The sequence below is a fragment of the Alosa alosa genome, chromosome 4, assembly GCF_017589495.1.
Source record: "Alosa alosa isolate M-15738 ecotype Scorff River chromosome 4, AALO_Geno_1.1, whole genome shotgun sequence".
NCBI lineage: Eukaryota > Metazoa > Chordata > Actinopteri > Clupeiformes > Clupeidae > Alosa > Alosa alosa.
This window is the reverse complement of record NC_063192.1, coordinates 7,159,085-7,170,671: the sequence shown is the minus strand read 5'-3', so window position 1 is coordinate 7,170,671 and position 11,587 is coordinate 7,159,085. Positions and strand designations below refer to the sequence as shown.

At 43.6% G+C, this 11,587-nt stretch overlaps 1 protein-coding gene across 1 annotated transcript in view; it reads left to right on the top strand.

Annotated features, from left to right (window-relative positions):
* prex1 (phosphatidylinositol-3,4,5-trisphosphate-dependent Rac exchange factor 1) overlaps positions 1-10,624 on the top strand; it is a 66,228-nt gene extending 55,604 nt beyond the window's left edge. Inside the window, exons 30-40 of the mRNA XM_048241033.1 lie at positions 411-539; positions 1,192-1,233; positions 1,950-2,167; positions 2,680-2,782; positions 3,749-3,892; positions 4,166-4,280; positions 4,409-4,475; positions 4,805-4,980; positions 6,079-6,181; positions 7,424-7,491; positions 7,923-10,624. Of these exons, the coding sequence (XP_048096990.1) occupies positions 411-539; positions 1,192-1,233; positions 1,950-2,167; positions 2,680-2,782; positions 3,749-3,892; positions 4,166-4,280; positions 4,409-4,475; positions 4,805-4,980; positions 6,079-6,181; positions 7,424-7,491; positions 7,923-7,965 (1,208 nt within the window). The 3' untranslated portion in view covers positions 7,966-10,624. The remainder of the gene's footprint in view (positions 1-410; positions 540-1,191; positions 1,234-1,949; positions 2,168-2,679; positions 2,783-3,748; positions 3,893-4,165; positions 4,281-4,408; positions 4,476-4,804; positions 4,981-6,078; positions 6,182-7,423; positions 7,492-7,922) is intronic.
* Positions 10,625-11,587: the final 963 nt, after the last annotated feature.

Here is an 11,587-nt window from a genome sequence, read left to right as displayed (position 1 = left end):
GTGTGTGTGTGTCTGTGTGTGTCTGTGTGTGTGCGCTGCTTTATCTGATTGTGTATGGAGTTGTAGTTAATTTAGCTGAATAGAGATGGAGGTATGGATATGAAGTGAGGAGAGGACTCGTTAGTTTAGGCGAGACGTGTGTCTGTGTGCTTAGTCTCAGTTACGGTGGGTTGGGCGAGTGAAGAGAATGTTTACAAGAGAGGCCCTCTCATAGGAAGCAATTAAGTGCTTACACTAACCACAATCAGTAAAGGGTCTGTTGTGTACACACACACGCATATACACACACGCATGCACAGACACTCAAACACACGCACCCACAAACACACATGTAATTAAATATATGAATAGCACTTGTGAGGTGTGTATAATGGCTCTCTGTGTGTGCGTGCTCGTGTGCCGGCGTGCAGAATTCCGACAAACAGATGACTGGACGGCGCGGTGTCGGTACGTGATCCACAAGAACATCCAGGAGGACCCCTGGAACCTGCCCAACTCCATACAGACGCTGGTGGACAGCCTGCAGCGCTTCGTTGAGGGTAAGATAATTCTTTTCCCCCTGCTTAAGTGCTTGTGCAATGCCCATGCCCAGACAATGCCCAACATTCTAAATGTGGCAGTTTTAAAAATAGGTATTTTTCCCTCTGTATTTTAAATATTTCTGTCCACACGGATATGCAAAAACAGCTGTTAAGGACACATCAATCAGACATGTTGGCCAGTCAGAGACCTGACAACATTTGAAACAACATTTCAGACAGGTCACGTCACAGACACTGAAATGGAATTTTCAAAAATCTCCACTGGCTGGTCAGTGACCAAAGTTTTCCAAAATCCCTATAAAAATCTCTGTATTTAAAATGACCCAGCCATGTGTGGACATAGCCTTAGAATGTTTAGAAAACCAACTTCCAGCTCCACACTGCCTAGGCGTTGATGAAAAAGAATGACTTTTGGACAAACTCTAACAACTCTGTCCAACAAAAACCGTGCACACTGACTCAGCTGTTGGTGTTTGTCGGGGCAGTGTGCTTACACCTTATGTGAATGGTCTCCTTTGACCCCTCTGAATGTCCACGCTTTGGAGGTCAGAGTGAGCTCCCTGGCTGCTCCTTGTCCCTGTGTTCTGTCCTCCTGCCTCTGGTGACGTGTCCTCCTCACTTCTCCTCTTTGTGTTTGTCTCCATCACAGATGGGAAGAATCAGCTCCTCTTGGCACTGCTTAAGTGTACAGGTAAGACCGCTAGCATATACATGGTCAGTCACCTGTCCAATATACTTAAGCAATAAGCCCCGAGAGGCCGTAGGTTACACTGATTCTACAACAGCTAAGGGGCGTTGTTAGGCTCGACACGCTAGCGGAGCTAAACCCCCGTTAGCTGTTGTAGAATCAGTGTAACCTATGGCTTTGAGTGGCTTATTGCTTTTCTAAAACTGTTACTATAAATACCTGGCAAAGTTTCATAAAGTAAAGGCACAGCAACTAGAAATGGAACCGATTTATTCATAGATAATCACTCTTCCGCCAAGAAATATATTTCCTCTATCTGAATGGTTGCCAAGCAATGTCGAGACGCAGGTAATTTAACTTTTGTATCAAGTTATCGTAGCGCAGTAATATAGAACGAAATGCCAAGGTGTATGTTTATGCTGCATTTTACAACGGCATTGAACGCGATTCAGCCAATCACAATCAAGGACCAGAACTATCAGTTTTAGAAATATATATATATACATATGCTGACAATGCAGAATGTAGAGTGCGATAAAGGTATGGGGCCTAAAGGGCATACCATGATCTTACGTTACTGTATATTTGTTCTTATGCCATATTGTTTCTTTTGTTTTGTCTTCTTCCCCTGACCTCTCTCTCTCTCTCTCTCTCTCTCTCTCTCTCTCTCTCTCTCTCTCTCTCTCTCTCTCTCTCTCTCTCTTTCATCCCTCCACCAGACACGGATCTGCAGTTGCGGCGCGATGCCATTTTCTGCCAGGCGCTGGTGGCAGCACTGTGCGCGCTGGCCGAGCAGCTGCAGGCGGCGCTGACGCTGCGCTACAACAACAACGGCGAGTACGAGGAGGACAGCATGGAGGTCAGCCGCAAGTGGCTCGAGCAGATCTCCGCCATCGGCGTCCTCTTCAACTTCCAGTCCACGCTCTCGTCGCACGTGGTAAGACTGGAGGATCGGAGCTTGGCACGACTTGATCATGTGTGTGTGTGTGTGTATATATATATATATATATATATATATATATATATATATATATATATATATATATATATATATATATATATACACACACACACACACACACACACACACACACACACACACACACACACACACACACACACACGCACTCATACACAAACACACACATACACACACACACACACATGCACTTACACACACACACACAAATGTACACACGAGAAGAGTATGAAGCAGGGGATGACTTCTTTCATTTCTTCTGACCATATGTTTGTCCTCTTCTGCTATTGCTTTTCTTCTACTTCCTCTCCCGCCTGCTTCCCTTCCTCATTTGTATGCTTCTCCTCCTTCTTCTATTTGTCTTTCTCCCTGTTCCTTTTCTTTTCTTTGCTTCACATCCTCAACACCTCCTCTCCTCCCTCCTCTTCCTCCTCCCCCCCACCTCCCCTTCCTCCTTCGTCTGTATGCAGAGGGAGGAGCGTACCATGCTGGAGGACACCAAAGCTGCACTGGCAGACCTGGATAAAGTCACCGTAGTGTTCAGACAACAAGGGGATGAATGTCTGGTTGCAAGTAAGTGATGGCCTACAAAAGCACACACTTTTTTTCTTTCTCTCTCTGTCTTTCTCTGTCTGTTTGTCTGTCTGTCTCTCTCTACCTCTCTCTCTCTCTCTCTCTCTCTCTCTCTCTCTCTCTCTCTCTACCTCTCTCTCTCTATCTCTCTCTCTCTCACACACACACACACACACACACACACACACACACACACATACAGATAAATAAACACAACTGGATATAGACAGGAAGGGAGATCTATTACATGAATACTAAACCAGCAGCTTATTTCGGTGTCTGAGTCATTGTGCTCCCCCAGCGCGCTGAGGGTGTGATGCGCCCCACCAAACCAAACACACGTCTCCCTAGTTCAGCAGAAGCGCCGCTAAAAAGCTCCTCTCTAAATCCGCCAGAAAGACCTGGAAGACTTCTTTCTGTGTGCACTTCCGCTCTCTTTCAAGCGGCACAGGCATGCTGAGCAGAGATAGGCGTCCGGGCCCCGGGGCCTTTGTTGTGTTTACTGTCGAGGGGCCACAGAGAAAAGTGGGATTTGCTATTCTAGGTGGAGGCTCAGGACGCCACAGTGTGTAGCCCCTTTGGAAGAGCGGGAAGCGCCAATGCTCTCGTCAGCTTTGATAATCTCTATCTCTCTCTTTCTCTCTCTCTCTCTCTCTCTCTCTCTCTCTCTCTCTCTCTCTCTCTCTCTCTTCTCGCTCTCTCTCTCTCTCTGTGGCTGCACACAACACAGCAGCTTTCTGATACAGACAGTAGAATAGGGGAATCTCTGAAAAGTCATTTGTCAACAAAAATTGCATACATAATTGTATAACCGATACCTCTATTCAAGTTTGAAGGATACCTGAGCTCATCAACTCTGGTGGTCCATTGCAGCAAACTGCATAAGTATATCTTTAATGTACCTCTAACATTATTACCCCCCCCTCTCTCTTCTCCTCACCTCGCTATCACATTCTCCACTCTTAGATACACCAGTGTATTATGAGGTGGAGGGCAACAGGCAGTCCATTAGAGTGTTATTCTTCCTGAACAGCAGCCATTTCAATGAGCTGCCCTCTCGCCTGCAGAATGGTGGCAGCCTGAAGCTCCACTCAGTACTGTTTTCTCGTGGTGAGTCTGTTTAGCATGTTCCTACACCAATGAACCCAGAGCTGTAAAGATTAAAACCCCACTTAGACCGCTTTTGTCTGTGTGTGGGACATTCACAACACTTAAATAACTAAAAACCTGAGATATCCATGCAGGCAGAATGTACTTGTGTGGCTCCATCTAGTGGCAGTTAGTGTGTAGCACAGCTGCCTGGCTCAGTGTGTTCTGACTAACATGAGCAACTCTAGAGTCCATAATGAATGTTGTGGTGATCATGTCTCTGGATCTCTGCAGCTATGGAGAGGACAGAAGGAGTGGCCACACCAGACTGTGTGTCCATGGAGGAGTTCCAACAGCGGACAAACGGTCTGTCTCTAGAGAGGGTTAAGGCATATTACAGAAAGCTCAGGTATGGTCAGGGTAGCACTCAAAGTCCTGTGTCACAACCACTGCCTCTTCAATTACCCAAATATGATGGTTACTGACTTGTCATAATTACTGTTGTTAACCTAGGTTTGGTCTTGTATGTTTCTGTAGGGCATTTTACCTTGAGAAATCCAACCTCCCCACCGATTCAAACAAAACTGCCATGAAGATTGATCAGGTATGAAACTACATACAGCATTACTCGCACGAGTTGCACAACATGTGTACTGTGGCTCACGGTTTCTGTTTGCTGAATGAACTCATTTAAGTGCAAATGAGGGGCTTACTCCTCCCTGCAAATCCGTCTTGCTCACCCGGCTAATGAAGTACTGATGCAATTCTGTTCCGGTCGGTCAGCTGGCCTGTGTTTGGACAGAGTGCAATTATCAGATGATAGTACCTCTGATGTAACGATTCTGGTAACAAATGGTGGTGTGTATGTCTTTTATATTTTTGTTCTGACTAAATGGAAAGGGTGTGTATGACCCCTGTGTTTCTCCTGTCCAGCTGCTGAGGCCGCTGAACACGCTGGACGACCTGTGTCGCCTGATGCAGACGTACGTGAACGTGAAGGCCAGCTCAGGGGGCCATCCGTCTGGCGTGAGCGTGCTGCTGGTGTCTGCCGAGCTCTGCAACCGCCTGGGCTCCTGCCACATCACCATGTGTGCCACGGGCATGCAGAGGTATGGCCCAAGTGGCGCCCCCTACTGTACACCAGCGACAGCTCACCCACTCATGGTCCCATAACGCTACGCTCATGCAGTCCGTCTGTGTTAATGCATGACTGAGGGCTTGTTTGCCCAGCGCTTAAGGGTATACTGAGAATGACGGCTAAACAACCAATCATGCCACTATAATCGCTACTCGCTAGCTGTGGGTAGCTACCTTGCTAGCATAAGTTAGCTGGCATACACATCATAAAACTCACTCTTACCGAATTTTTTAGGAATGGAATTTTTAGACTATACAATGCCTTTTTTCTTGCTAGTTTTTACCAGATATAATCGTCAAAAGCCTAACTAGTTACACATAAACACCTACAATTTCTCACGATGGCCAGCTATGTCGGATTGTTTTTCTCAGTTCTGTCAGGACCTTTGCATACAGGCAATCAGATTGACTGATGCATGGTTGACTTATACGTTGGGGCTTGAAAAGTTGAACTTCTCAACTTTTGCCGCAAGCAGGGCAACACAACAGACCCACAATTCAGTTCAACAACGCATGGCTTTAGGCCATTCAAAGTGAATCAGGTCCGCTGATGGAGACAGACAGTGTGAGCCACCTCCACTCAGTTCCTCCCCATCCTGTGTAAGCTTGTGCAGGTGTACTCAGTGTTTCTGTGTGTGTGTGTTGTGCAGGTGTACTCTGAGCGTGTTTCTGTGTGTGTTGTGCAGGTGTACTCTGAGTGTGTTGTGCAGGTGTACTCTGAGTGCGTTGTGCAGGTGTACTCTGTGTTGTGCAGGTGTACTCTGAGTGTGTTGTGCAGGTGTACTCTGAGCGTGTTGTGCAGGTGTACTCTGAGTGTGTTGTGCAGGTGTACTCTGAGCGTGTTTCTGTGTGTGTTGTGCAGGTGTACTCTGAGTGTGTTGTGCAGGTGTACTCTGAGCGTGTTGTGCAGGTGTACTCTGAGTGTGTTGTGCAGGTGTACTCTGAGCGTGTTTCTGTGTGTGTTGTGCAGGTGTACTCTGAGTGTGTTGTGCAGGTGTACTCTGAGTGTGTTTCTGTGTGTGTGTTGTGCATGTGTACTCTCTGAATGTGTGTCTGTGTATGTTGCGCAGGTGTACTTTGAGCGTATCTCTGGCTCAGGCTCAAATTCTGGCACGGAACCACGGACTCCTCCCACGCTGTCTCATGCAGACCATGGATATTATGCGCAAGCAGGTAACTGCGAAGTCACACAGTCGGCAATAGCAAACCTGATGGTCACTGATTACTGCTACCACCAAACGTTTTTGACATGTCAATAGCCAGATTTCCATCCATCAACAAAGCATTTTATCTTACCAGTAGGAGTGTTCCTAAATCACACTAATATAAAACATTTTATGTAGGAGTTTTCTCTTAAGTTATTCACAAAGCCTCTCAGACCTACTCTTAGTAAGGATAAGTGACAGCTCTTAAGTTGCTATGGTTGACGTCATTACTCATGCACAAGCTTGACTAAAGTGACTACTTTGATTGGCTGATGATTGTAACGCGGGAATAATTCCAAAAACCTCCTCTACGATGATGAGTGACAGGTCTGAGAATGCATGCGCTACACAAGTTGTGCAAAGGACGGAAGATGATGAATAAATGAATACATAGCCTAAATGAATAAAGAGTAAGAAAAAACAAATAGCCTAGTAGCCTAATGAAATACACTATGGATTGATGCAGTGTCTTTGCAACATTTTTTACAGTAAATGAATCTGTTTGAAGACACGTTTGCAAAGAGGAGAAACAATTTACAATGGCCTACAATGAATGTTACATTTAGTTTAGCCTACAGTTGACAATGAATGGTTTTGGTTGTTGTACTGCATGCCTTAGTTACAATGCACAATTATTCCCTCCGATTAAGAGCTCCTGTAGGAGTTCCTGATGCTTATTATTGTTGAGTAGGCCTAGGTCTTAGTGAGTTAGGAGTCCTCTTGCCTTTTTCTAAGCTGTTCCAGATTTGGGTGCTACTTTTAGGTCTAAAATGCTTAGTGAATTACTCTTAGTAAAATAAAATAGGAGACCCAAAGTTACGAGTGAAACGCCCATGATTTTTAGGAATTTCTCCTAAATTCACCAGTTAGGAGCTACTTTTAGCCTTAAAATTATTTGTAAATACGGCCCCTGAACAGCTGAGGGATCAAAAAATAAGGTCGTCAGGATAACATTTACAGAAACACATAAAATGCAACAAATGTAAGTAAAGAGAATTGAAGATTGTATGCAAATGTCAAGTGTTTCCAGTCAGGAATTCTTTTTTTTTTTTCAGGAATTCTTATTTGAATGGTCAAAATGGCATTAAAAAAGTTAAATGGAAACCCAGCTAGTTATTAGCTACATGTAGCCCCCTAACCCAGTGCAGCCATAGGCTACTATACTATCAAGGCAGCATGCACTGTTCTAATTACCTCTATGTCTTCACAGGGCACCAGAGTGGAAATATCCGCAAAGAATCTAAAGGTGATGGACCAGATGCCTCCAAGTGCTCCAAGGTTTGTCCACAGATAACACACCCTCAGCGCTAACTGTGTTTGTGTGAAATGAGACAGGACAGAAGTGTGAGGTGGCTTGAATATTTCATTGATGTCCTGAATATACAATTTCCGGATTTATATTTGGCTCATCAGTCAAAGGCATTTTATGTGGTGCTTCATTGTTAAAACATCACCAAACACAACATTTTTGACAGCCAGTTTTCATTGTGAGGCCAGGTTGAGAATAGACTGATTACATTTTTACATTTGTTTTTTCTATCATTGTTTACAACTGTTTCTCACTGGTGTATGAGACTAGGGTAAACATTGGCTGCTTAAAATAAAGCACACTAAAAGCTGGACTACTGGTGAAATCTCTTATAGAGGACCTAGATATATTTTGTTCTGGTGTCTTAATCTGATGGTGTGTATTATCTCTCCTGTCCTAGGCTCTTCAGACTGTGTCTCCCACCTACAGATGGAGATCTGTAGACCTGCCGCATTTTTAGCTCCCTTTGCTTTTTGAATGGCCCTTTCTGTTTGAAATGACAAGGCGACAAGAGAGACCTCTCAGTTATAGCGAGGACGGCTTGGCAGAGTGATTCCTGAAACGTAGTGGCGCCGACTCAGGCAGAACTGGAACCTCGATACTCTCCTCTCCTCTTTCGCACCCCTGCTGACCCCCCCCCCACCCACCCAGTCCTGTGAGTGGGATGCCCAGGAGGGCTGCCACTGATGTGGGGTCACCGCTCCACTCCCCTGTCGCCCCAGTTGCCTGATTTCACTGACAAACCCTCTCTCTCCTGAGGAAGTCTTGTCCCCTCACTCTGCCCCTGTGGCTAGATAGAGACTGGCCCTACACAGTATTTCTCATTCTCTTACAATAATCCGGACCCCTGCTGTGCCTGAAACTCTCCCGCTGCATCTGCAGGTCTCTGCATCTGACCAGAACGTCTGGACTCTTCTCTGTGTCTGCATGTCCAAGGCGTCCTGCTCTCCGTCCCTCACACATGGAGAATGTGCAATTACTGTAGTTTAGCATGTGGCACTCTGCACTATTCACCCAGCGAGGGGACTGTCTCGTTTAAAAAAAGAGTGTATTTATTGTCCAATTATATCAGGAATAGTGAATTAACTTGAAACATTCCAGCCTAAATGTCCTACAGCAGTTTATGGACCAATGACCGAGTGTTTTAGACATGGATATGTGGTCTAGGAGAGGTTTTTATTCTGTTAGCTACAGTAATGCTAATTTATGTTGGAGTTAAATACTTAGTGTGCTATATGTCACTTACCCACTGTTGAAATTCAGGGAACACAACACAAAATATGACACAAAAATGGGAAAACAAGCTAATCACTGAGCTGGTTGAAGCTAATCTTATAAATGCCCTCGTGGCCAACTGTTTTGTTTATTTCCATTGCTATTTTTTTAACAGTTGAATCTTCTTACTCGTAATATTTTTAGCTTTTTAGCCTGAAGTTCTTTCCTGACAGTTGTTTTAATAATGCTAGAGGACAGGATGAGGTCCACAATTTCAAATCCTTTTGATGCTATTTATGTGTCTGTCTCAGAGAGCGCAAAGAAGTTCTGTCACTCGTCAGTGTTTGAAAAATGTCCTGTACTGTACATTTTTGGAGTTAGATGACAACAAAGGGATCATGAAGTATAAACTGTAGACGGTAGCATTATTTTATTGAAGTTTTGTTATTTTCTTGTGTATGTGTACATAACAATGTCTATAGCAGAGCAACTACCATACAGTATAATGCTTTTGAGGAAGGGCAGTTCTATAATTTAAATTTTAATAATATTAAAAGAGATTATAATATGTAATGCATTAATTCCCTTTTGTATTCATCTTGTAAATTTGAAAAAGTTCTCAAGTAGATTAAGCATACAGGTGACTCACACTGACAGCATTGTTTTAGAATCTCTTTTTGAGATCGTCCCGATGTGTTGAGGTGCTACGTGCTGTCTAGAGGCTCGTGTTTCTGTGACATCAGCTTGCCGATCACTTGTTTCTCTTTCTGGGAATTTTCAGCATGAGTAGTAATAGGAAAGCTATGAGGTCATAAGTTTGGCCTGTATGCCCATGACATAAGCCTGTCTCCTACTGTGTACTGTTAGCTCTGCTTTTGAATCAACAAGAGTGATGCTTGCTGAAAAATAACTTCCCGTTGAGGGGCTCTCATTGTGTAGTACAAGTTGAAGTGAAATTTTGCCAGTAAGTGTGGGCAGCTTTGTGTGTGTTCTGCAGACTGGAGTTTAAGATAGGAAGTAGTGGTGACAAGAAATGCTGACTCCAAGTAGTTTTACCTCTACTGGAGATATAGGTCAGTTACAGATAGGCTGAGTTCTGGTTAAACCTCATTCGATTCAAAATCTATACGTAATTTCACTTAAGTAGAACCAAGTGGAGATCATCTCCCTTTACATGCTTATCTAATTCATTTAGCACTTGATTATGATTAGATCACTAAAGTATTTAAAGTACCGGTATGCTGCTGGAATCCACTAGAAGTGATGTGCTTCATGATCTGGAAATCCTGTCAGTTTTCTCTCACAAATGTTTACAAATATCATTAATTCATAAGCTTAGCGCAGCAGCGGCTATAGTCAGTAACATCTCATGTGCATCGTTTGCATAGATCATTACTGCAATATACACTCAAACTTGTCACCGTGTACTTGTGAACCTACATGTCTTCATCCTCAGCAGACATTATGACTTCATAAACCACCCGTCACTCAAGGCAAGCTGTCAAAACCAGTCCCTGAAGATTGGCAAAACAAAGATTTAATTAATAATACATTACTTTAAATCCATAATAAAAGGTATAAAAGACTGCATTTTTAATAGTCTGCAAAAACCCTTTGAAGTCTGGTCATTATACCCTGGTTCCCCTCTTCATTGATCCATCTTCCTTTTCATCCTGTGGTTTCAATCAGTTGTGAACTTCAGGTGAAGGTGAAGGAGGTTAGTCAATCTCAAAGAATGTCTAATATGTTGGGCATATCCTAATGTAAGGGTTTCATGCAGAGAATGGCCTTCAGTTTGGAAAAAGTTCAGATCTGTATTCTGTACTGGCTACTTTGCAATGATAATCTATGTGGTGAGGCCCCATAATAAACATCTCATTTGACGAACATTATTGTTCACAGGGGTTCAGAGTTTCTGTTCTTCAATGGAGGAAGTTGTCGCCTCAGAATTAGTTTTTTTGTATGTGTTTGGTTATGGCTATGGTCAGCGGAGTTCATGCACCCAGATCTTTCATCAATATGCTTTGGTATGTATAGTCTATATAACAGAAATGAGTACACCCCTGTGCAGTATGCCAATGATTTCATCAGCTCTTTGGCACAGAACTGCAATTAATGTGGTATTGGTTGGATGAGACGAAGACAGCTCAGATGGTGTCCATGCAGCATGTACTTGGCCAGGCCTACTACAGTCTCAATAGTGAAGCGCAGAGATGGGAGGATGGTGATATTACGTTAACTGTTGTTCTGTAGGAAATGTGTCCTCTGCATTTGATCCATCTGGGGGTAGTGTACACACACACACAGACCAAGCAGTGAGCTCAATAGGAGCACACATACACACCCGGAGCAGTGGGTAGCCTTTCATCCGGCGCCTGGGGAGCTGGTGCTGGGAGCTGGGAGCCGAGCAAAAGGGGAACATAAGAAGTATTGGAGAGAAAAAAAGATTTGAATCTCAGCACTGAAAGGTTTACCACTTTTGTTGCAATGAGTTCTTATTTCGGCTGTATTTATAAAAAACTAACAGATAGCTTTATTTAAAGATTTACATGAGGGCCAATACATTACTGATCTGCTTACAAGAAATGCAATTACTTTCAGGTGATGCAATTTTGAATCATGCACAGGGGTGTAGCCTACTCACTCACAGCTTTCATTTGAATAAACTCAACCTTTGTCATCAACGGGAGGATTAGACTATCATCTTGTCAGGAAGAAACAATGCATCTATTATTAATAACAATAACAACATTAAGATTGTTATTAACATTATTATTAATTAGTAGTTAAATGTTTTGATTACTGTAAGAAGGTTTCTGTTGGTTTCTGAAGGTTTCTGTTGCCTTAACA